Source organism: Pipra filicauda, unplaced genomic scaffold (assembly GCF_003945595.2).
Source record: "Pipra filicauda isolate LSUMZ 115617 unplaced genomic scaffold, ASM394559v2 scaffold324_size1259732_pilon, whole genome shotgun sequence".
In the NCBI taxonomy this organism is placed as follows: domain Eukaryota; kingdom Metazoa; phylum Chordata; class Aves; order Passeriformes; family Pipridae; genus Pipra; species Pipra filicauda.
In genome coordinates this window covers 1,123,993-1,149,417 of record NW_024104448.1, presented here as the reverse complement: position 1 = coordinate 1,149,417, position 25,425 = coordinate 1,123,993, and the positions used below count along the sequence as shown (strand labels likewise).

The window sequence follows — 25,425 nt, the reverse complement described above, 5'->3', positions numbered from 1 at the left end:
ATAGCAGCAGATACAGATATAGGTTTTGATGACTACAAATTGACCACTGTTCTTAGATTCCCCTGCAAACAACTAATAGGAATACAACCATAAACATTGGACAAACATTTTTTAAACAATACCAAATCCAACACCTAAATTATAATGAAACTCCAAGAGGCCCCTGATTTCATGATCCTACCTGCACTGCCAAGAACATAAAGAATTGTTGGCCCTTGACATCATTCCCTTGCCAAAGGGCAATTACCTCCTCTGTATGCATTGCCTTAATCATGTCAAGTTGTGTCCCATAAATTTGCATGTCTCCCAAGGAAGCACACTGCATTGCCAGCAGCCTGAGAGGCCACATCAAAACAATTTCCTGGTGTGTGTTTACATCGGCTTGGCTCCTGAGCTGCTTTAGCTGCAGTTGCTCCTCAAAACAGCACAAATTCCCTCTCTCCAAACTGTAGTGCATTGGGGACAGAAGGCGGAATAAGCAGATATGGATGGGTACATTGTCCTTATCAGAACTGGGCTATACTTTCTAGATTAATGAACTGCAAATCAACTACACAAATGAAACCACACGCTGGATATAAACACAGTCCTCTCAGAGGGGCTTGTTGTCACAGGCAGGGAGGGAGGGAGGGAGTGTACACACAGATGTGTGACGGGGGTGTAATGAATGCCAGCTTCCCTCCTGTCTCTCTGGGATACACGGGGATGACAAACTCTCTGAGGAACAATTCCTTTGACTGGTTCGTTGGGGAAAGGAAACTTGTCATGCTGCCAAGAATAAAACTGCTTCTGGGCTTAGTTCTGAATTTTATAAAGTGAATAAGTGAAAAATGTATACACATTCACTTCAGACCCAAGTCATGAATAATTAAAAGAATATATAATTGTACCCAGTTTTCCCCTCAAGCTCAACCAGCAAAGATATCTTCTGTCCATGTAACAGGGTGCTTCATGTGTTTTGTGGTTTTTTTCAGAACCTGTTAGAAGTGAGCTGAACCAAGTATCACTGAATGCATCCTGCACCAAGCATGAATAACAGCCTGACCATCAGAGCACACAGAAACACAAACTGAGAACCCAACTGTTTCCTGTGAGGGAAGCTGCAGATTTTTTGATTATGCACAAATATTTTCCTTGTGTGATTCATCCACCCTTGATATTGGATTAAGACCACAATATGATAAAAATAATATTATTAACACAGCATTATTGTAGACATTAATCTGATACTGCAAATGGCAAAGATCAGACCTTTTTTACAAGGCACAGAAAGATAAGAATGTTTACCATGTCAAAATAACCTCAGAAAACAAAAGTTATCTGTGTAACTATGTGTAGTTACTATGTGTAACTGTCTCCTTTTTCTGAGACTGGCAGACCTGCCAGTACAAATTAAGGACTGTGAGTTAACAGTACACAACCACACATTTGTCTGCAGTGCTATTGGTGTACTGGGATTGTCTCACAGTCCTTATCTGGAAGAGGCAGATTCAAGAGATCTCCTGTTGCTGTTATTTTTCCACGTTATTCCCACAGTTAATAGGTCCCTCAGTTTTCAGCCAAAGTGAAATTAATATCCACTTTTCTTGAGGGCATAGAAATTTGCAAATATGGTATTAATAGCAATGCATTTAGTACCTTTCACTTGCAGATACAGAAATCTTATTTAAAGAGTAATGAAGAACATCAGTAGATTCTATAAACTAAATAATCATAACACATCCCCCCACCAATACAGATAGAAGGATTCTCATGGCTGCCAAGCTGGCTCTTGCTTTCTCTCGTACCAGTATGGCTGTTTGTAGCCAACAAACTGTTCCCTGCTAGAGAAAAATATATAAATGCTCCTGAAATCATACCCACAGAGGAGGAACAGGTTCTCATTTGTGTGTAGGTAACAGCTCTGCCCCTGAAATGGCCCAGGTCTGGGCTTTGGTTTGACTCAGAAAGATGTGCATTCTCTGTATTTGTTGTACTTTTCCAGCTGAATTCCAAACACAAGTTCTTCACTGAGACTTGGCTTAGACCTTGGCTTCTTTTCAACAGCCAGGGATTTGTTCAGAGATAGAAAAAGACAAAGCATGGGGGTGGGGGTGTCAGGAGATGTGAAGTGCAAGTCTGCTGAAGAACTAGTCCACTGCAGCATCGTGGGGTGGATCTGAAGTAGCTCAGGGCGAGTTGGGAGAGGGGACACAGGGACACAGAAAGACTGTGGAGGGTCACTATAGGATCAATAATCCCTCATGATATACCAAGACCATGAAACCCAGCTACTGCAGTGGGACAGCTGATTCCAATAGAATGGCTTTCCAGAGGTGGTGATAGGTATAGCAAAGTGAAGCAAAATATTACACACTTCCTGCCCACAGATCTGAAAGCTGCTGCTCCACGATGTGCTGATCTTGTAATTTTGTATCACAGTTGTCTAAGACAGGAGCCAAATTATTTGGATGGGCTACAAAACCACAGCCCAAAGCCATTACCATCCAAAAAGGGCAAAATAAAGTTGGGGGAAAAAAATCCCACAACAGTATTTGAACTTCTTGCATAGGGAAAATAGCAAGAAGGAATTCTGTACAAATGCAGTCTGTACATGCAACCCCACAGAGACAGACATTCAAATTAATGTTTTCAAATCCCAACATTTCTGAGCTGTTGCTTGAACCACTTGAAAGGGGGGCACTTTTCATCTAGGTGGTGGGGTTTTTTTAGGTTACTAGAAAATATTTTTCTAATATGTAAAATGTGAAAGGACTATTAAAAAGATGGATGTTTTGTATTCTGTTGCTTTTGATGACTAATTTCTATTTAAAGGTTAATTGTGAAATATGTGATGCCCCAAAATTGTGTAACAGTTTATTCCTTCCATGTACAGGACAAATTCATGCAATAGAGCATTATTCCTTCAAGCCTGTTCTCTTTGGTAAAGCTTTCGTGTCAGAAAATGCTTATATTTGCAATTGTCTGATGTTTAGAAACAGAATTATTCAACATGCCCTCGTAGTTGGCTCTGACCTCTTGTTTGCGTGTGCTCTCGGTTCTATTTCGCACTCGATGGATTCCCAGCCATGTTGTGCCACCCCGTGTCAGAGATGGCGAATTGCACAATTTGCTGAGCATTGTGGCACGAGCTGGGCGTTGGAGTCCTGCAGACGACATTTGTGCATTTAAACACAGTTTTATCAGCAACTGAAGCACATTTAGAAAAGCATTAGAAGTATTTAATATGACATTTAATTTTTCTTAAATTGTTAATTTACTGGAAAACTTTCAACCTCTTGACTTAGTAAGTCATGGTGGTCCAATACTGCTCTGTTGAAAGACAAGGAAAATTATCTGTTGGGTAATAAAATTATTCTCTACAGAAATTAATCTCATTTTATACTTTATCTATACCAGAAAAGAACAGTACTGATTCAAAACCTGTACTGACAACTGGCAAACTTATGTTTGCTGATAAAACAAGGGGTGTTCAGGTAAGTTTTGATCCTTGTTAACCGAGTGGCCCCTAGAAGGGAACTTTTCTTCTCTGAGGTGCAATGTGCCCCTCTAGGAATCACAGACACCCTCGATCTTTACAGCTCAGCCAGACCCAGCTCATTCTGGAATAGTTCCAGCTGTCACAGATCCTCTGACAACAGGCTGAGCTCTTTTGCCATTCAGTCCTCAGTATCTGGGCAAGTACCTCACAAACTGATCACAAAAGCCTCATAACCACACCTTCACTATTAAAAGCTGGGCTGCTGCAGAGACAGGAAGTTCCAAAGTAGGAACACTGGTCAGGGGTTTGGTGTGCAGCTGGGAGCAGCCGGAAAAAAATCACATCCTTTAGCATGGAGCGTTTGGTCATCTTCTTGCATCCTTACCTCCACAAACAAACACCAGTGACAAACAAAGGTGGCAGGATACATTTTTTCCTTTTTGTTGCTTTACTGTAGTTCTCCCTACCAGTGGTTACATACTCTTTCTTTATACTTAAGTAGCTCTTGCTTTACATTTGTAACTTTTATATGATAATGTATACAGGCCTCAGGCCATTTGCTGTGCATGATACTAGTTCTTTCTGAATATAGTTTCAATGCTCTAATTAATTTACCTTAATAATTGTGCTTTTTTTCCTGTTATTTGTAGATTTTATCTTTGCTGGTTGGTGGTGCCTGTGCTTTCTTTTCTTCTTTAGTGTTATTTTTCTTTCTCATGTTTTCCATGCTTTTTCTGCACCTTTATGCCACTTCTTAATTGTTTCCACACTTCTCCACATCTGTCACATTCATTCCAAGTTCCTTCAGCACCCTAAAATAAAAAAAAATTGTTATTGTTATTGCAGCTATCAGGCAGTAGGTCAGCTGTGATTAAATCAGTAGCTGTCTGTATATTATAACGGTATGTTAGTGGTAGGTTCTAAACCTTAGCAAATCCTTACTTCCATCCTTATCTCCTCCTCCATAACGGTAAGTAACTACCATTAGCATTCTGAGGTATGTGAAAAACATTTTAAAAAATAGATTTGTGTAATGTCCTGAGCTTCTACTGTGCATATGTGATGAACAAGGTCTGTATTTTGGATGCCATATTTATACAGCTTAAGTTGTAGTGGCAAATGACGTGGAAATTCAGGGCCTTTGCTCCATAGCTCTGTAAGCAGTGCCTTGCTGGTTTGTAATACTGACATGATCTATCCAGTACCTGAAGGGAACTTACGGGAAAGATGGGGCAAGACTAGCCACAAGAGCATTTAGTGACAGGACAAGGGGGAATGGGTTCAAACTGAGAGTAGGTTTAGATTACATACCAGGAAAAAATTCTCCCCTGGGAGGGTGGGGAGGCCCTGGCACAGGTTGCCCAGAGAAGCTGTGGCTGCCCCTGGATCCCTGGAAGTGTCCAAGGCCAGGTTGGACGGGGCTTGGAACAACCTGGGCTAGTGGAAGGTGTCCCTGCCCATGGCAGGGGTGGCACTGGATGATCTTCAGGGTCCCCTTCCACCCCAAACCATTCTGTGAGTCTCATGGAGAAGGTTCCACTCCTGCTTCTGACACTGCTCTCACACGTCCCCCACTGAAGTACAGCACAGCACTGTAACACACGGAGCTCAATAAAGGGACTGTGCCTGTTTCCCGTTCTGTATCCCGGGCTCGGTCTCTCGGGTAACACCCCTATGACAAGCGGCCGGGCGGGCAGCGGGCAGGGCGGTGCCGATGCCCAGGGACAGCAGCTAATTAGGGTTAATCACCTCCGGCCGAGGGCTGCCCGGGGCGGGGCCCGCCTGCGCCGCGATCCCGCGGAGGGCAGCGCCTCGGCCCCGGACGAGAGCAATCCCTGGGCCGTCCTGAGCCATGGGGGGAGCCATCCCTGAACCATCCCTGAGCCGTCCCTCAGCCCTGGGGGGACTGGCCGGGGGCACTTGGTGCGTTCAGCCTGGAGGAGGCTGAGGGCAGACCTCGCCGCGGTCTGCAACATCCTCGTGAGGGGCAGAGGAGGGGCAGGCCCTGAGCTCTGCTCTGTGGGGACCAGGGACAGGATCCAGGGAATGGCCTGGAGCTGTGTCAGGGGAGGTTTGGGCTGGATCTCAGGAAAAGGTTCTTTCCCCAGAGGGTGGTCAGGCACTGAACGGGCTCCCCAGGGCAGTGGGCACAGCACCAAGGCTGCCAGAGCTTTAGGAGGGTTTGGACAACGCTCTCAGGTACAGGGTGGGGCTGTTGGGGATGGCTTCGTGCAGGGCCAGGAGCAGGACTGGATGATCCCGCTGGATCCTTTCCAGCTCCGCAATCCCAGTCCGTGTAATCCTTCTCTCCTGGCCCCGCCCCCCCAGAGCGCGCGGTTTACGCGTGCGCGCGAGTGCTCGACCATCACGTGACGGGGCGGCGGATGCGCTTCCGGGTGAGCGCGGGCCCGGCCCGGCCTGTGCCGTCCGTGCCGTCCCTGCCCCGCGCTCTCCCCACAGGTACGGCCTCGGGGGGCGGGAGCGGCCAGCCGGGAGCCTCGGGCCGCTGCCCGGCCGCAGGTGCGCAGGGGGCTCGGCCGGGGCCGGACCGGGCGGCGCTGACGGTGACGGGCGAGAGGGACGGGCAGGGACCCCCCCCCCGGGGACGGGCAGGGACCCCCCCCCCGGGGACGGGCAGGGACCCCCCCCCCGCCGGGACCCGGGGACGGGCAGGGACCCCCCCCCCCCCCGCGGGACGGGCCAGGGACCCCCCCACCCGGGACGGGCCAGGGAACCCCCCCCCCGGGGAACGGGCAGGGGACCCCCCACACGGGACGGGCAGGGACCCCCCCCCCCGGGACGGGCAGGGACCCCCACCCGGGGACGGGCAGGGACCCCGCCCCCGGGGACGGCAGGGAAAAAAAAAAAAACCACCCACCCCCCCCCGGGGACGGGCAGGGACCCCCCCCCACACGGGACGGCAGGGACCCCCCCCCCGGGGACGGGCAGGGACCCCCCCCCCGGGGACGGGCAGGGACCCGTGCCTGGCACGGGGAGAGCTGTGAGCACTGAATCCCAGCTGGAAATCCCCCCTGCCCCGGGATATCTCTGCCCGGACGGGCGCAGAGCCGGGGCGCGGAAGTCAAAGGGTTGCTTTGGAGTGCCTTTTGTCTTAGTCCCTCCTTATTTCCTGCTGTTAACGCAATACGATAAATAGTAGTTGCTTGTTTCTGGGTGACTCGTGTGCATGTTTAAGTCCTGCAGAGGAATATGAGTTGTATTTAGGCAGGCTGTAAATTCTTTGTGACAGAAGTCAGTGTTTACCTGTAAGTGAGTCTGAGTGGCACAGAAATGCAGATCCCTCTGTTGCTGTGAGTGTGGATTTCAGAGCAGTGTTGGAGAGGAAAGCAGGACTATTTTCAGAGGTTTTCTCTTTTAGCTGTCTGATTCCTCTGAGCTTCAATGCTGAGGGAAAGGAGTAGAAAGGAGGCAAAGAATTGACATGTTTTTAATGAAAGCCCTTGTGTCACCTGATGCAAACTTGCAACGGATAAAGTCTGGATGTCTGTCTTAAGTCTGGGAAAGATGTCCTGGGTTCATGGTCACGTTCTGAAAGCCATTGGAATTATAGAAACACTTAGAAATTGCCGTGAGCTCCATCACGTGGGTTTGTGCACCAGGAGATGTGTCTGTTCCTTGCTTTTGGCTTGCTGTAAAATCAAATGGGAAAATTACTTTTAGAGGCACCTCTTTAATGCCTGGAACCTGGAATTAACAGATGATGTTTCTGTTGACACAGTGAGGTGAAATGTGGGGGGGGAAAGTAGGCTAACCTTTGTTGAGGTTGATTTTGACTTTTTCAGGTGCAGACAGCTTTCTGTTCTTGACCCATCAAATGCATCATCCAGTCTGTGCTTGTCATTGCAATGGCCTTGCAAAGAGAAATTTTATATCTGTTGTACTTGAGATGCAGAGGTGCTGATGGAGGACTGACTGTGGGTCTGTGTGTTGGATGGGCAGATGGGACCATGGAAACGTGGAACTCCTGTTTATTTGTGTGTTTGCCTGTGAACTCAGGCAAACCTAATTAATTTTTACAAGGAGTCTTTAACTTCATGAATAAAATGATCTTAAGCTTTCTGTTGTCATTCCCCCTCTCCCCCTTTATTAAATATTTGGGACAGACTAGAGTCCCTGTTTAGCTGTACAGTAAATTTTAAAAACTGGCAATTTTTAATAGGCTTCTTAAGACTGTTGTACTTGATATTCCAGTACCTACCAGCTGAGGCAGCTTAGCATTAATGAGAGAATTCTGAAAATTATCTATTCTTCTAGGAAAAAGGAGGAAAACAGTGTTGTTTGACCTCTGGTGCAAGCAGTGTTATTCTTCAGATGCAAACTACAGTGGGTTTAACCCACTGTTCTGGAATGGAAATGTGTTCATCAGCTGCAGTGAAGGAGGGGTGGGTTTGAGTGATGTGTTCCTTGTGGTAATTCTTTTTGTAATATCACAACTTGCCTGTTGGGATACTTAAAAGAACGAAAGGCATTGTTGAGCACCAAAGTGGCTCCAGTAAGAGGGCAGAACCACTTGGCAACCCTGCATCCAGATGGGCTTTGATGTGTTGAAGTTTCTGACCTTTAGATAACTCCCAGTCTTCCAATTCCATTTCTTTAAGCAAAATAGAAAGTAATGAGCAATGGAGAGTAAGGTCAGGTTTGCTGTTCTCAGAAAGCACGAGTGTTTGAGTTGACCATGGAGAGTGCCTTGATCAGGTAGAAATTAATTGCTTTTCTGTATGACTGATAAATACTTGCATTATTACAATATAAGACATTTTTCAAATGAAGTTTTTAGATTTTAGTTTTACAGCCGAATTAAAAAGACTTTGGCTTATTAAAAACAGATGTCAGCACTGCCACAGCACTGGTAGGAAGACTATTCTAAACTCAGCTTTAGTTTGTATAAGCAGAATTTTTTTTCCCCTGCTTGTAAGCATTTATATTAATTGATGTAAAATTATTTTAGTCATCACTTTTCTAACTTTCTTGAGAAGATTACCCTTCCTCCTTAATTTCTCATTCTTCTAGTTGACAAATGATAGTGCTTTCATATATGAGACTTGAAGTAAAAACATCGGAAACAACTGCTCAGTCAGCACGTTAAGTAGGATGCTGAAAACCTAGTCAGTCTTATCTGATGTTGAACTCAGAGGTTGCCTTGTAAGTTGTTTTCAGTTGTCCTGTGTGGTATTTAGCAAATGATTGCTTTCTGATCCACCTTAATAAGAAACTGCTGGCAAGAATTCTGCAAGTAATGTGAGGAGTGTTTTGTAAAAGTATCTTAAACTTTGATAACAGCATAATAAGTTTATCTCAGTGTAATGAAATGCAAGCAGGTAGGAATTGCTTCTGCACTGAAATGCTGTACCTTTGCAATTAATAGGGTTACTTCATGTTTGGTGTTTTTTCAAAAGAGTGGTGAGAAAACTATGAGAGTCTTGGAGGAAAACCCAACTTTAAACTGTGAGGGAACTGTGCTGTGAGTGCAGTGCAGGTGAGCTCAGGAGGAGCATCTTACAGCCACCAGCACGGTGATGGGGTTGGTTGGGGGGGCGTTTGGGTATTTTTCCTGTCAGTGTTCTTAATTTCTCCATCTGTCCCCCAAGAGTGGAGTCAGCAAGTCAGGTGTTCTTTTGGAGTTGTAGTCAGCTGGGTGTTTGCATCAGGTGGTTCGTTCCATCCTGGTGTAGCCACTGTCTCCTGGCTGTGCAGGGTCCCTGGTGGCACTCCCTGTGCTCCATCCCCGTGTCCCGACACTGCAGAGAGAGCTGCCCGGATTCCCTGGCAGCGCTGAGCACAGCGGGGTCTCCTCTCCCAGCACACATTTCCAGTCCCTGGTGCAGTGGCAGGGCAGCACCGGCACACCCACCCCTGCTGTGCTGGGTGTCATCACCTCGGGGACAGGCAGGACTTGTTTCAGGAGCACAGGCCCATCATTCAAGCAGCAAGAAACTGCTCCAAACAGGGTCTTAGTCAGAAAGGACAAACAGAAAGAGGGACAATTGCCAGGGGCAACTTCTTGAAGGTTGTGTGCAGCAACTCAGAGGTTCAGGTGCTGAATGATTCCAACAAGGAGTCTGACCCTTCAGAGGAACTAGGTTGTGATGCCTGTGCAGCTTATGCTAAGGAAAAAAAACCTCAGGAGCAGTTAATTGAGGGTGAGGTAAGGAAAGAGTTTAATTTGTGCCAAGGCTGTGCCTGAGATGTTACATTTTATAACACTGCTTGACCAATCCAAGTTTTGTCCATCCCGTTGCCTTTGCTCTGGTCCACCCCCTAGCCCACCCCCTGGGAACTGGGGCTGGGGGCTTTTGGGACCACCTCTTCATCATTCTCATCATCCTCAGAGCACAAAGGGTACCCGGTCACCCAGTTCTTGACTCTGTTGTTCAGGCCAAGATATGAGTGTTCTCTGAACAGTATAGGCCTTGCCTTGACAAAAGACTAAACATTTCTACTGAATTCAGGGGTAGATTTGATATGGGGAGCATGGAATGGGGTAAGATGGTTGAGGAATGTGTAAACTACTTGTGCTACAGGGTAGGGAACAAGGGCTGCTGCTTCTACTTCTTACAAAACTTATAAAGCTTACAAAATCAGAAAAATAAGAAACTAAAAAGGTCTTAAGGCATCAATTGCTGCCTTCTAGAAATTTAGTTTCAGTTTTCTGAGTGAGGGAAGCAGGGAGATGTCAGTAACAGGTTTAAACTGAGGTCATTAGTGTTTATTTTGTCTGTAGTACTGCAGTTTTATAAAAAGATCAGTCTTTTAATTTTTCTTTATTAATCAGCTTGTGTGGTGTAGCTCTAAGCATTGCAGGATGTTTTAAGATCAGTTTGTGGTTGGAATCAGGTCAGGAGAAGAGACATTTGGATTTGTTGGGAAAGATGATCCTACAAAACAATAAGTGTAATTTGTTTCTTTTTAGCTATGTAAAAAACCCACATCTCTGAGTTAATTGGCAGTGTTGTTGCATTTGAACTTTGTACTTACTGGTGTTCTATGTTGGTTGCTCCTTTGCATTTAAAAGTACCATTGTTTCTTGTTTTGATCAGTGTTTCATCATTGATAAGTTTACCTGTTTCTGCCAATATTTAGAGCCAACACAGCCAAGAACTTCAGCTGGTTTGGACTTGTATGTCAGCAGAATGGTTTATCATGTTCCATTACTGGGGATTCCTTGTTGCTGGTGATGGGTGAGCCTGAAAAAACACAGCTTCCCTTGCACATCCCAGGGTGAGTTCTCTGAAAGCAGCCTCTTAAACAGTTATATTTTAAGTGTTTGGGTTGATTGGGTTTTGTTTTAATTTTTAAATGGGTTGTATTTTAGATCTGACCGTGTGGATTTTTTTTCCTCAAAATATACACTTATTCGTTACCTCCTATAGAATCTAGAGACATGTCAGGTTTCTTACATTTTGGAGTGAACTGCTGTAATCATAAATGATAAATCAGGTTGCTCAAGGGCTGGATTTTAACTGAGAGGTTGATCCTGCTTGATTACAGGAAATCCCTTCCAACCTTCATTACTATATGATAAGCCATTCCATAAGCAGTTTTGTATGGGAAAAAAAGTAAAATGGAAATGATAAACTTTTCCCTGTGCTGTTTTGGTTTCTATTCTGCATAATACCTCAACCTGGGGATAAGTTAAAGGATGTGTTGCCAGTATGGGAGTTACAGTAGTATTGAAGTAACATCTTCTGTTATGTTCCTGCAGCTCCTCTTTAGCCAGTTGTCCTGAAGACAAGAGGTTCTGGCTGACCAGGAGTCTCTGTTAGCAGTTCAAGTTGGCTGGAGAATGGAAGGTGTTGAGTTTAAGGAAGAATGGCAAGATGAAGATTTTCCAAGGTTTTGAATTTTGTTTTAAAGTCATTCAGATCAAACACACAACATCCACAATAAGCCACCTCTCTGTCTTCCTGGTGAACTAATACTCAGTAATGATCTTGAATGTAGTATTATTATATATTAATGGTATATATTTAATAGATATTAATATAGTAGTCCTGAAAAGGTTTTGTGGTGTGTTTCTTTGTGGTCTGGAAGGGGCTTGCTTCATGTTCTGTGGAAGTGAAGTAATGCAGGATTGCCACTGCTGACGCTTCCAGTGTTGCTGAAGTGAACATTTGTAAGCTTGGCTTTGTTTATTTTCTGTGATGATATTTTGCAGCTACATTGTTTGCATATTATTACCGGTGTCTCAAGGCCCAAATATTTCATTGAGCAACATTCCTGAGCAAAGTCTGTACCAGTTAAGGCTGCTTCTGATGCTTGGGCCCACAAAGGAGCTGCATCAGCTGACTTTGGAGGCATTTCTGTGATCATGTGACTAAACTACTCCTGTCATATACTGATGTCAAAGTTTGTCAAGCAGGGATGTGACAGGTTTTCTTAAGGATGACACACTGGTAGTAATCAGTGTTCTGTCCCATCACCAGATGGTCCCTTGAGTGCTGTAAAGGAATTTTCTGCTACTTTGGTGCTTTGTTTACTGAGAACTTGAACTTAGGCTAGAAGTAAATTTAGTTCAGTACTATCCCAGAGTGGTTTTTTTAGCAGTGTGTAAGTCTAAATATTTGGCATTAAAAAAAAATGTAAAGAGGTTTTGTAACAATAATTTCTACTTTGTGTCCCAGGCCCCTGCCAGAGGATGATCCTGTTGAATCTGAAACATTGGCTGCAGCTGGAACAGAAAGCCAGGCTGGTAAGACCATTCCACTCCAGTCAAGCTGCTTCCTACTTAGCTGCTGTTTTAAAGCCCCATTTTGCTTCAGGGGGTTTTTCGGTGTGTGGGGTTTCTTGGGTTGGTTTCTTTGGGTTGGGCTTTTTGTTCTCTTTTGAGTCAGGCTTGAGGAAACAGCATTGTAAATGGCACTTCTGTATGTGAAGGGTATTATAAATATCTGATCTAGAAAGAAAAGGGTTTTGGAACAAAAATACAAGTGTCTTTGTGCTCTCTGTGAGCAGAGCTATCCAGGTAGTGCTGGACAACAAGGAATTATTGCACTCACTTCCTGATCTGTCTTAAAATTTCTGTTCATTATTTGACTTCTGTTCAGCAATTGGGGCCTACCTTGGTTTTGCTCCCAATTTCAGAGTTTTGTGGTTATTTAGGAGCATTGCCTGTTTCAATGGTCAGAGGGGAAATAATATAAATGGCTTTTTTTTTACATTTTAATTTTTTTTGGATTTTGTCTGTGTGCTGTACTTGTGGCATTTCTAGTGCAGGATCAGTAATTTGATGTTATTCCCTGCTTTCAAGTGCTGTCTAAATCACATCAGCATTGCCTTGTGCCTGAAAGCATTCTGTGTTTTCACAAACAGGTTCTTTGACTTTCTGTCTTCACTGTTGTCTGTCAGGTTTTTTTTTCAACTTGTATGTTATTTTTTATTTCATCAGAGGTGGTTATGATGTTACTGATGCCTAACAAAAACAAGGGTAGGGACATGAATCTATTGTATTATTTGCAGGATTTATTTGGAATAATATCTGCAACAACTGGGTAAACTTACAATCTTAAAACTTGAGATCTTTTACCTTCTGTTCTTTTCATCCCATATTAAAATCTTAATCCACAGATACATTGTTTGAATTATTGGCATTAGCATACAATCTCTTATGAAAGAGGATGGTGCTGTTTTGTGTTATTAATTTGCTTGTCTGAACTCATTTAGCTTTGGGAATAAACAATTTGCTTTTTTTAGATGCAGAGGTTAATGGAACCAAAGTGAGGAAGAAACTAGTGGCTCCAGATATCAGCTTAAATTTGGATTCCAGCGAACAACCTGCTTTGTCTGATGACTTGGATGAGAGTGGAGAGATTGATTTGGATGATTTAGATACTCCTTCAGAAAACAGTAATGAATTTGAATGGGAAGGTAAGTATTTTGGTCCTTTGCTCAGATCCTCTAAAATATTTCTATTTTCTTATGTGCAGGTCAGCAGTTTCTCAAGTAAGAAATAACTATGACTTGAAGTTACAAGAGGAAAAACATAAAGGGAGTGATTAGATTAGAAATTGGAAATGGGTGCAATGAATTTTTAAAGAGCAAAAGGCCTCATCTGATTAGTAAACAAGCAACATAATAGCTGTAACTCCAAGTAAACTTAGCTGAATGCCATCTATATATACATCTGTCTATCATCTATATATACATCTATGAGACTTGAAGTTATGGAAAATCCTCTCTGTTGCAGTATGTTTTTAAAAGCCACCCTGTCAAAAAAAAATCTCAAAGGTGTTTTCTATGTGTTAGAGGTGAGTTTAAATGGAGGGAACATCCAAAGGGATAGAGATTGGCTGCCCAGGAACTGATGAACTGCAATTTAAGGAGGACTGAGTGGTATTTTCGAAAACCTGTCTCATACCTTCCTGTGGTAAGAATGGCAAAAGCCTTAGGGTTTGCTTGCTAGTAGAAGAGCCTCAGTTTTGTGTCAAGGAATTCTGAAATTACTTGATAGGAAGTTAATGTAGCTATAGCCACAGTAGTAATGATCTTAATTTTAAGAAATTAATAGATGCTTTATCCTACTCTTATAGGCAAAACTTGGAGATTCTAACAAATTTTATTTGAGGCAAACATTTTGTGTAGGAGTTGAAGCATAAAGTTTAAACTTAGAGTTTAATTATGTGTTAAGGCCCTTTTAGTAAACCAAGAACTGTTGTGTTGGTCAGCGTGTTGAAGTCTCTAACATCTGTAAACTTCATGGCTTAAAAATGTCTCTAAGTAAACATGTAAACTCAATTATTATTTTTTTTATTCTGAAAATAAAATAATGTTAATTCCTGACTGAACAGGAAGTTCTCTTCTCACTGTTATGTTTGAAACAATACCTGTGGAGAAAGAAACACTCTTTAGGATAAGGGGGTGGTTTTGTTTTTTGGAATAGCTAAAGACATGTTGCAGGTGAAGTTTTCTTAACAGAGACTGGGTGTTTACCTGGATAAAAGGATTTTCCTTGTTTTAAGAAGAATTGGTATTTAGGGGTAGTTTTGCTCTGATGCGAAGGAACTGTTCCAGATGCTTGTGTCTTGTTTTTAAAAGTGGCTGAAAAGGGTTTCTGTCTTTTCTTCCTTTAATGCTGCTGCCTTCATTTTCCTGGAAGGATAGTTTCAATTAACAGCTTTGTCTTGGGAACAGACAACTAACTTGCAGTAGGTTTTTCTCGCTTTGGGTAAGGTCTGTGCAACAAAGTCAAGAATCATCATTGAATTGGTGCAAATTGTCTTACAGATTGCTGTCACATAAATTTTGTATATATTGATTACACACATGTGAATTAGATTTAATTTCTAATAGATTTGCCTGCATGTCTGCTTGCAAGGTACCATCAATGTTTTTAATCATGCTTGTATGTAAATCTGTGATCAAGCAACCTCTGTAATTCTCATTGGAGTTAACCACTTTGTCTATTTTGGTGCCATTCACTGAGGTCTGTGTTCTGAAAGCCTACAATTAATTAGGCTTCCTACACAAATGGAAATTTTTCACATACTTTTAACACAGAAAATTACAGCCAACGTGAGTATGTTGATAAAATATCCCTGACACCAGCTGGTCTGTGTGACTGGCTAAAGAACACCAAAATAGATCAGACAGCAAAGTGGTTAACCAGTGCTGTACCTGATTGGCACTGTAATGGTGTTCATAATGGATCTTGAACGTGTTTTACCTTTGGCAGATGATCTTCCCAAACCAAAAACTACTGATGTGATTAGGAAGGGCTCCCTCACTGAGTACACTGAGGCAGAGGAGAAGGACGATGGGCGGCGCTGGCGGATGTTCCGGATCGGAGAGCAGGACCACAGGGTGGACATGAAGGCAATTGAACCCTATAAAAAAGTTATCAGTCATGGGGGTAAGGATTGGCCATGTGGGGAGGGGAACTGCTGAGCAACTGCTTCTGTAGGCTGAGCTGGGGTGGCACAGGGAGAGCTTTGGGCATAATGGCTTGTGATGGTTCTTTTTTTGCAGTGTTAAGACACTCCTGATTTAATAATTTTTTTCTCTATTAAACTAAAGTTACAAAATGTTCACATGCACTAAAGTGCACATATGTAATGAGATGTATTCAATCTGTTCTACAGTGTCACTGCTACCAGTACATTTTTTTTGGTTTTAAGTGTGTTGAAAGCACTAACTGTGGATCTACTAAGGCCAAAATCAATTCATGACTTCCCAACAGTCTGTGAAGTTTAGGTTGGAATTTTAAGTTGACTTAACTTAAAATAAGATGTTATTAAATATGCTGAGATGTTGGTTGTAGGTACAGCATTTGATTGACTTCAGCTATTGCTTTAGAAGTAGACAAAAAAGAAATCTTGGGGTCTTCTGTAACTGTAAGAATCTGTCCATGTAGATGTTTGTAAATCTCTTTAAGGTAAATAATGAAAAAGCTTACGGAATGTGCTTGACTTTGTGTAAATGTAGTCAATAGTAGTCATCTTTGTCACTACTGTTGCTCTTTTCTTTGGTTTTAGGTTATTATGGTGATGGGTTAAATGCCATTGTTGTGTTTGCTGTTTGCTTTATGCCTGAAAGCAGCCAGCCTAACTACAGATACCTGATGGACAATCTATTTAAGTGAGTCATCATCTGCCTCTGAATACTGTCTTAATTCCACATTGTGAAACTTAGCATTCTAATATAAGGACAGTTACTTCTCTATCTTTTTTAATAAAGCTTTTTATATTTCAGATGAGGGAAAGGTAGCAAATAGAAAAGCAACTACATCTGCTTCCTGGGGAAGGAAAGAAATGGATTAGATGTCATTCAACAGTGTTGCCAACTCTGTTTTTTCATTATTTTTAATATATTTGAGCATAGGAGTTATTAGGAATTACTTTCAAGTGAAGGCTGTGGACACTAAAGTTTTCTGTCTCTGCAGGTACGTAATTGGCACTTTAGAGCTGTTGGTAGCTGAGAACTATATGATAGTTTACCTGAATGGTGCAACCACACGGAGGAAAATGCCCAGTCTAGGCTGGCTCAGGAAGTGTTACCAGCAGATTGACAGAAGGTAAGAAGCTCTGCAGTGTTTTCTTACACTATTCACATGCTCAGTGATAGACATATTTGGGATAAAGTGCTGTTCAATGTGGTGTCTGGTCCCTTTGGTTAAGATTTGATTAAGGAAATTGCTTGGCCTGTTGAAAACCCCTTCCTAAGCTGGACACTGTGGGATAATGCTCCAGGCATGCCTGGGGGGTGCTGTGTGGTGTTTGGATTTTTTGGTGTGTTTTTTTTGTTTGTTTCATTGTTGTTGTTACTTGTAGGGTTGAGGGGTTTTTTTAGGTGAAAACAGTAGTCTTAGAATATTAAATATTGTTATCTTGTAGAATATCGTTAAAACTTAATGTATTAATATAAGGTTAATAATGTGTGAGCCACTTCATCATTAGTTGTGTAAAAAGATTCAAAGAAACTTCTTCTTGGAGTGTTTTTTTCCTTGTCATTCTTCTTAAATTGATACTGTGTCTTAAATTTTTATAGTATTTTTTCTTCTGCCAGATGTTGGTTTCTAATAATGGAATGTCAGAATACTAGGTTTATGTGACAGGTGGGCTTGCAAAAACACACTTGTTTTATATTCAAAAACCCCTTGTTGTCAAGCTGCTTTTTTCTTCTAGTAATTACTTTCATTGTTTAAATTCTTCAGGTTAAGGAAAAATCTGAAATCATTGATTATAGTTCATCCTTCTTGGTTCATTAGAACACTCCTGGCCATCACAAAGCCTTTTATTAGGTAATGCTCTGGAAGCTTTTTCTTTTTTTAAGTAATCCTGACAGCTGTTTACTTTGAACTTGAATAACTGTTTTAATACTGGTCTAGTTGAAAATGTTTAAGTTGTAACTGTACCCTGCATTTGTTCTTCCACAGCTCAAAATTCAGCCAAAAAATTAGGTATGTCTTTACCCTGGCAGAACTAGCTGAGCTCATCCCCATGGAGTACGTTGGCATCCCAGAGTGCATAAAACAGTACGTTTTATTATTCTCCCTGTTCTCACTGTCCATGTGCTGGAGCTGGGGTGTGTTGTAAGCAGGGTTTGGTTTGACTGTAACACTTGGGAACTTCAGCTCAGATCCCTGCTGTCCGTAGGAGGGTCCATGTCTGACCTCACTTGGGGCTGGAGGAGCTGGAGGCACCATGTCCCTGTAGAGTGACTTCCACGGGTGGTGTTTGTGTGATCACTGAGTTCTGATGTGCAAATTAAGTCTTCTAGAGACAAGGCAGTTGTTCTGCACCTCATATATATGCTAAGCTGACTTGTGAGTGAGAAATTCTGGGCATGTTGGTACTGAAGTTATTTATAGTACCTTCAGTGTTCTTCAGAGGAACAAGTTAAGTGCTGAAATATCACTTGGGTTGGGCTTTCATTTCAAAGAAGAGCAGTGTTGGGAAAGTGCTGAATCCCTACCCATTACAGTTCTAAACAACTTTGATAAATAAGTGAGGGCAGCATCAATGTCATTTTTTTCCCTTCCCTCCAGATATAAATATTTATTTTAACATCAGCACAATTCTTCTCTCAAAAATGATGACAGTGCTTTTGTCAGTAGCAGTTGTGGGTGCAGTAATAGAGTAGAAACCATAAACTTGGGTCTTAAACCAGATGATCAACTGCTCAGCCTGTCAGAGGGGACAGCATCCAACTGCTCAGCCTGTCAGAGGGGACAACATCCAAAACCTGTGGCACGTTCTGCACCGTCAGAGGCGATCACAAACCGGGAGGACATGGCCTAGTGTGTGCAGGCAGAGGGGCACATCCATGTTGGACAAATCCTTGTGCTCCCACAAATAGCTGGCCATTGCAGGAAACATTCAGCTGGATCAGTTCCACAGTTGAACTCTAAACCAAAGAGAACTGTTTTCCTTAGATGGGGATGAAAGAATGCTAAAGGAGCCTGGTACTCTCTCTAGAATTTTTTTTACTGGGTGTTTTTAAGGATGTGCTATGAATATTCAGATTGTCATTCCAACTCTTGAAAGAATCCTGTGTTGATAAACCTTTAACTGTTCTGCAGAAGCTGAACTTAGTTAACTTAGAGAGTTAATTGTCAGATTTGGAGGATTATATCTGGCTCCAAACTGTTATGAATACAGACTTTAAATTTTAGTGGTGAATGTTGATACCGTGCAAGAGGTCTCATTGAACTCATTTGTTACGTCATAATAATTAAATGTTTTTTGTTTAATGCTTATAAATGCTGGAACTACTATGTATTTTTTCTTAATTATATCAGTTTCAACACTTGATAAGTTTCTACAAACTGTACTGACACTAATACTAGTTTGCAGCTTCTGTTGATTTTGGCCTTCATATGTTATATTTACTGAAATGAAACTTTTCCTCACCAAGGTATGAAGAAGAAAAGTTTAGAAAGAAACAGAAAAGGTATATTCATATTTTGATTAGGGTTGCATCTAGATAAGACAATTTGCACTGCAACTAACTCCCAGTTGATTGGCTTGCATAAAGGAATAAGCATTTGTAAATATAAACATGCACTCGTGCCCAAGTTTTTACGCATGAAAGGAACCCTCCTGTACTTGCAGGCAGTAAATCATCTACAGAAGCTCACCCTGGGGGTTCAGACAGAGATTTGGGAATAGTTTCTATTACATTATTATGTGAGATGCTCACTTCTAAGGGGATACATGTGTTCTCAACTGAGTCTTCGAGAGGCAAAAGTAGTGTTTCTGTATGAATCTACTAAATCCAATTTCGCTGTTTCTAAGGAGAATTGATACCTGAAGATGAGCTGTATTTAGGTGCTAAGCTGTCTGTGCATTAGCAGAGATGCAACTCTGTAAGAAGTTCTGATATTGAATCTTGTATTCTTGGTATTCAATACCTTTTTAGTTATTAACTTGCACAGTTGCAATATAAATAAGTATTTTAGTGCTGTTTGTATTTGCAGTGCCTATGTTCCTTGCTAATAAACACTGGATTTCCATTTTGTTAATTTTCAGTCTCCTGCTAACTATTCAAGCTATTCCAGCAGCTGATGACATTTTTTTGATGGATGTGTTATTTTTTCACCCACTAACAATTGTATTGAAAGATTTTGCTACTAACTTTGGTTTTCTTTTTTAATTACTTTTTCTGTGTTTGCATAACTATTAAGGGAAGCTTATTGTCTAAATTGGGTAGAGGAATACTGAGCAATTAAAGTAAATGGAATTTAAATTCTTTCTGAAAGCTAGCATGTAAACCTAGTGATGTGTTGGACATTCTTTAGGAAGTGATAATTTTGCAGTGTGTGACCTGAAGTACTAAGCCTGTCAAATTTAAGAAACCCTTTCAGTAAATGTCAAACAATAGTTCTGCTTGATTTTTATTTCCCCAGTGTGCATAATTTGGCCCAATTCTGTTGCAAGGCCCAATGTATTCAGGGTGCAACCCAGAGACATTCAAACAGTAATGCAGAAACTTTTAAAAATCTCAGTACAACAAGCACTTTTTAGTGTCCCCTGCACTACCATCACTTTTGTACAAAGGAGGGTGTTCCTCAGTGAAAAATAGATGTAGAGAAGAGATGACAGAATTTGCTCCCAAGTCTTCACCCAGGTTGAAAGCGGCTGTAGCATTATTTACTGCATAGCAGAGGCAAGGGAGCTTTTCTGAGGCACTGCAGGGAGGTCAGGGCTGAGCTGCAGCCTCAGAGCACCCTTTGCACTGTGCTCCTGACTGGCTTTCCAGCTGGGCTTGTTGCTTCCAGACCTCAGTGCTCCAGACCTATTGGATCCCAATGTACTTGGTTCAGTCCTTACAGTTGCAAAAAAGAGGAGGGGGAAAAAAAAGCAAGCAAACAGAAAACTTGCCTCCCCTTTTTATGGGTTCGTGGCCTAAAGGAGCTGCCAATGTTTCTGTCATTTTGGAGAACTGGCTGGTAATAGTTTGAGAGACGGGTTAGACAAGTTGTTAGAGGGCAAACTCTTCGTCTCTCTCACTTTGGAACTGCTGTTGGTTTTAAAATTAATTTACCTCCATGCACAGCTTACTTTGTAGAAGATTGAATTAAGACTGTAGCTTGTTCTTACTGTAAAGAGGAAAAGAGTGTTTTGTGCAGGGCTGTCAGTCATCCACTGGTTCCTGCAGAGCAGCATTTTGTTTGCTAGTCGCAAGACAGATGTAAAAAAATAAAACACCAAGTAAAAACCACCTTTATCAGCATGGTGGTGAATTTTTCCTGGGTAATTCCAAATGCCTTAAACTTAGTAGAAAAAATATTGCAGTTAAGGAGCCTCTTCGCTTGTGTTGATTCAACTAATCCTGTTACCTTCTTGGCTTAATTACTATAACTCTGAAGGTAATTCAGTGCTTATTCTGCAGCATATGAATTCCCCAAAGTGGTAGTGCTTGCCAGTATTATTGTATTACCTGTAAGCTTGTATTCCTGTTTGCATTTTTTAATAAAAGCACAGGACTGCTTTTTTCTTCTGTAGTCAAACTTCACTTGCACTTTTTAAATGTTTTCTCTCAAGTGCTATAGTGTTTAAATGGTTTCCTAACAGTTCTTTTTAATTAATTAATTAATTTCTACGGGGAGGTAGGAAAATAGATATTTTAAAAAACCCCAAGAATGTTGTGACTGCATTAAATAAAAACCTTAATTTAATATTTAATGACTAAAACTTTTCCCATGTGAAAGCTTTGTGTTTTCCTTTTAAGACTAATAGTTTTTTCTTAATATATGAGCTACCAAACTATGTTAACAAAGTCTTAATTTTAGTGTTTCTTTGCTGAGCAGAGTTGACCAAGAGCTGAACGGAAAACAAGAGCAGAAAAGTGAACAGTAAGTCTGGAGCGCAAACAAGACTGAAGAATATGCAGATGGGATGATGCTGTTTCCATTTCCAATGTGTTCTCTGTGTGTATGTATCATATAACCTGTTGCAAAAGGTGCTTTGGACTAGCACAAGAACTGCTTCCTGCTGTATTGGTTTGTCTTGACTTTAATAGCTGTTTATGTACTCGTTTTATACTGCTAAATGTCAAAGAACCCTATGTTTTTCAGAGGATGTTCTTGCCATTGTTTATCTAAATGATGCATGTTCTTCAGTAAAATATTTATATACCTAAATGTTAAAGGAAAGAGATAATATATATTTTTATGACTGAGCAATATATTGTGTGTGCCTGCTGAAGGAGTTCATTTGCAGGTAGACAAGGCCGTAAGTTACTTGTTTTTATTGTATCAATCTGTTTTGCTGTAAATGGTCAAGTGCATTTCTTCATTGTTGCAGAAACTTGTTTGGTTATTAACAATCACATGAAGTCTTTCACGAGTGCAGAGACCCTTCTTTTTGCTCACACACCCAATACAGGCCTCACTCCTTACCTTGAGAGTCCTTCAGTCCCCTGTCCAGGGTCCAGAACTGCAGTTCTGGGAACATCAGGCTCTTGGCCAAAGGGTCCAAGCCTGAGCCACAACAGAAGCTGAACTGTTTGAACGACTAGTAAAGTACCAGACCTTTCTCAGCTGAAGTTGTGAATTTATGATCTGCTTCAGGACATCCAGACTGTCTCAGCTCCTGCTATGAAGCGAGTTCATTGCAGTTCTTCCTGGATGAACCTTGGTTGTCCGTAGTAGGAACTCTGGTCATACTCAGTAGAACTTGGGAGTTACACAGTTATTCCAGCCATAATACCATTTTTTTTGGCAGAAGTATGGGGAGTCTTATGCTACCTGTGTCATCCCTGGAGATGAAACATCTGTTTCTAAAGCTCTTAAGTTTGGCACGTGATACAGCAGTACTTTACTTTTACAAAAGTGATTTAAAAGTTGGGGGTTTTTCTGCTCTCCACAACGGTGGTAAACCTGTGTCTGTAAGAGGTGTTCTTGGACACATCACTACTGTTTATACGTTTATCCAGGCAATCATAATGCAGCGGGGAATATGTTGAAGTTTGTAACATCTTCTGATAAACATTGCAATTTCCCTGTAAGGACAGGTGCATGCAAATAAATTCATTCAGGAGTTGAGCAATATAATGTTCTAGCAAATATATTAAATCTTTGCTTTTGATGTTTATTGTGCTCACAATTTTGTCTTTGCCAAAAAATATCACTTCTCAATTATATCTGAAGTTAGTGTTACTCAGTTACGTTATTAGAAAAAAATCTGGTTGTGTTCAACCAAATTACTGCCCGACACAGTAATTGTGTCACAGCAGCTGAGAGAGAGTTCTGGGGTCAAGATTTTGCAATTAACAATCTGCTGTCTCTAGTGATACCTGTACAGACTCTGGGAGCACACTGATGTCAGGTGAGGGCAGCTTGCCTGTGTCTCTGGAAGGTTAAGTCTGCAGTTTGAAGATGTTCCTCTCGAGATCAAAGTTCTTTTGTTACAGTAGTTTCAAAGAGATTAATAAACAGGGTGTACTTGTATAAGAGGCCATACCAATGTCAAGATGCCTTGCATACATTCCATCAGGTTTGGCTCTTGCTCTGGGGGCAGAGCACAAATGCTAACAGTTTCTTTTGGGCTGTCTTATCTCCTGCCTCAGTTTCCATGTTGACCCAGATTAATGTCAAGTTTAGTCAGTAAACTGGGCACTTGCAGCCTTCTGATCCTTTGACAGTGTGGTGTGTATGTACATGCAAACCTGATTTTTACTGGGTTTCCATGCATCCTAAGCTAAACAGTAAGCATTCTGATGATCTCATTTCCATTTTTTCCTAACTGAAGAAAGGTTTATTCTCAGTGGAGGGGTTGTAGTTCTCTCTGCCCTGTTCCTCCCTCTGTGTATAGTGCAGTGTGGAGAAGCCAGTGCTCTCTATGTGCCATATTTACCAAATGATGGGATTGTTGTTGTGTTTCCTGCTGGCCAAGTGAGTCCACAGTTTCATGCTGCAGGAGTTTGATTTCTTTTGGAGACGTGTATGTGTTTCCCAAATGGTTTATTTCTCCAGTATAAGTTGTTGTGAGCACAACAGCTCTTCTGTCCCTAAAGATACGCAGCCTGAGAAAGAGGTGTACTAAAGAATTATCCCCCTCTGACTTCTTGCAGCTCATCATTGAATGGTGAGGCGGATGTTTACAAAAAACAAAGTGGTCCCAAAGTTATGAGTAATGTTTTGTCAAACTTATCTTTTTTGAAATCTATAATATAATGTAATATATTTTAATAATTAAAAACATGAAAAGTTGGAATGTCGTACTTTAATAAAAACGATTTCAAAACTTGAATAAACTTTGTGATAAGATACAGTATTGTAGGGAATTCACCTTTCAGTGGCACTTCCTTCTAAAAGTAAGACTCATGTTGCTAGAATTCAGTGAGCACTGTTAAGAAAAGGTAATTTCATGAGTCACTAATTTCCCTTTTCCTTGGAGGTCTTGTTAGTTTATATATAAATGCACAGCAATAAGTCATTGCCTGTCTCCTGTTACTGCTGTGGACAACTGAGAGAAGGTTTGGGCCAGTGGACTCTCCATGGATGTGACATTAAGTAAAATGATTTCTGCAACAGGGTAAGTCTTCAGAAGTGGCAAAGGGATTTTGTAGAAAGTGTCATTAAAAACTGATGTGAGTAGACTCTGGATTGAATGTTCTTGATGTCCTGTGTAGGATGGCAGAACCATGTTATGTTGGAAAGGAATGGAAAGGGATCTGTAAGGATTTAGTGCTGCAGCAGATTGGAGTCTTTGAGCTTCTGGGATGTTGAAATGGAGAATTTTTATTCCAAAAAGCATGGAACTAGTTGGAATAACATGTAACTGTGTTCATAACAATGCAGTTTATCATGTTTTCCTTTATTTTCAGTGAGGAATAGCACTGACTGCTGTGAGGAGCTGTACTGACAGTTACCCTCTGACTGCACGTGACTGGGGCAGAACCTGTCTTTGTTAGCACGTTGCAGCAGATTTCTTGCATCACACACTGAAGTGCTCTAATGACACCCTCAAACCTTCCAGCAGGTCATTGGTGTCACTTCAAGATGAGATTACAGGTCAATCTAATGACATGACCTCCACGTGTCATAGAGAGGAGAAGGTGGCCTTGGTGCCTGCTCCTGTCAGCTTCACTGGTGGCATCTACTGAAACATCTGTGCTGAACTGAAACTAAGGGAGATACACTGGGAGTGGGCACTTTCTAAACTCAATCTGTCACAAAGTTTCTCAGTGAAAAGCGAATTTCTTTCAGTGTCAAATTTTTGTTGGTGTATCCTACGGATTTATACAACATTTACTGTCTAGAAAAATGGTTTAAAATCATGTCTTCTCAAAAGCTGTTGTTTTTGGAGATGACTTTAATTCTCAAGTCATTCCAGTCTCCCTCAGAAAAGCCTCATGTGAGGAACAGAGGAGAGGGATAACAGCTGGTGTGCCTTTTGTAACTGCAAAGTCTTACAAAGCTCTCAGTGAAAATTTTTACTCAGTCCTTGTGAATGCAGGTCATTCTCTAGGACTTATTTCACCGACTGGTTGTTGGAGATGCTTGAAATAAGTGCTTTAATTAATTAATACTTTTTAAGGACACCTGGTCAGAGTAGCATTCTGAAGTATAACAAATATTTAAGTGTTTGTATTCTGAAAGACCTGTGCTGCAGCTTTCTTAGCTTCAAAATTCTAAGCTGAACTGCACTGTTCCCTTTATCAAGTCTCATTCCTCATATTGAGCTAACAGGAAAGAAGGGCATTTGTGAAGAGAAGAGGGTGCAGTTATGTTAGTTTTTCGTGATTCCCTTCAAGCATGACTGAGATCACTGACATTAAAACCATTCTTTGCTCAACTAGATCTTTTTTCAGTTTTGCAATCTGGACTGCCCAGATTACTCTGATTTAAAATTAATGGGCTTTTTTCTTTTTAGTATTGAAAATAATCTGAGAAGAAGCTGCTGGAGTGTTTTCCAAAAGTCAAGTCTTCTCTTACCATGCTCCTTGCTCAGCTTGCACAGCTGATAGTTAATATTTATGACATG

At 41.6% G+C, this 25,425-nt stretch overlaps 1 protein-coding gene and 2 long non-coding RNA genes across 8 annotated transcripts; 1 reads left to right on the top strand and 2 right to left on the bottom strand.

Annotated features, from left to right (window-relative positions):
• Positions 1 to 2,591: 2,591 nt before the first annotated feature.
• LOC120323709 lies at positions 2,592 to 5,453 on the bottom strand. 3 transcript variants are annotated; one of them, XR_005564468.1, is made up of 3 exons: positions 5,231 to 5,453; positions 4,097 to 4,293; positions 2,592 to 3,146 (listed from the first exon to the last, which is right to left on the bottom strand). It is a non-coding gene; the product is annotated as an uncharacterized LOC120323709 (long non-coding RNA). The 3 variants fall into 3 exon arrangements; XR_005564467.1 differs by lacking the exon at positions 2,592 to 3,146 and adding an exon at positions 3,217 to 3,312; XR_005564466.1 differs by lacking the exon at positions 2,592 to 3,146 and having other exon boundaries at positions 3,899 to 4,293.
• A 414-nt stretch (positions 5,454 to 5,867) lies between these two features.
• On the top strand, positions 5,868 to 23,688 carry BNIP2 (BCL2 interacting protein 2). Of its 4 annotated transcripts, none has more exons than XM_027740831.2 (12): positions 5,868 to 5,941; positions 10,583 to 10,720; positions 11,205 to 11,335; positions 12,124 to 12,191; positions 13,193 to 13,366; positions 15,171 to 15,347; positions 15,970 to 16,072; positions 16,377 to 16,508; positions 17,148 to 17,234; positions 17,370 to 17,468; positions 18,851 to 18,886; positions 21,246 to 23,688. In XM_027740831.2, the coding sequence occupies exons 3-12, from the start codon at positions 11,286 to 11,288 to the stop codon at positions 21,292 to 21,294; spliced, it is 975 nt and encodes a 324-aa protein (XP_027596632.1). In that variant the 5' UTR covers positions 5,868 to 5,941; positions 10,583 to 10,720; positions 11,205 to 11,285; the 3' UTR covers positions 21,295 to 23,688. The 4 variants fall into 4 exon arrangements, with proteins under 4 accessions (XP_027596632.1, XP_027596633.1, XP_039239700.1 ...); XM_027740832.2 differs by having other exon boundaries at positions 5,897 to 6,001; XM_039383765.1 differs by lacking the exon at positions 18,851 to 18,886 and having other exon boundaries at positions 5,898 to 6,001.
• LOC120323708 lies at positions 13,388 to 15,340 on the bottom strand. Its single transcript, XR_005564461.1, has 3 exons — positions 15,162 to 15,340; positions 14,429 to 14,587; positions 13,388 to 14,322 (listed from the first exon to the last, which is right to left on the bottom strand). It is a non-coding gene; the product is annotated as an uncharacterized LOC120323708 (long non-coding RNA).
• Positions 23,689 to 25,425: the final 1,737 nt, after the last annotated feature.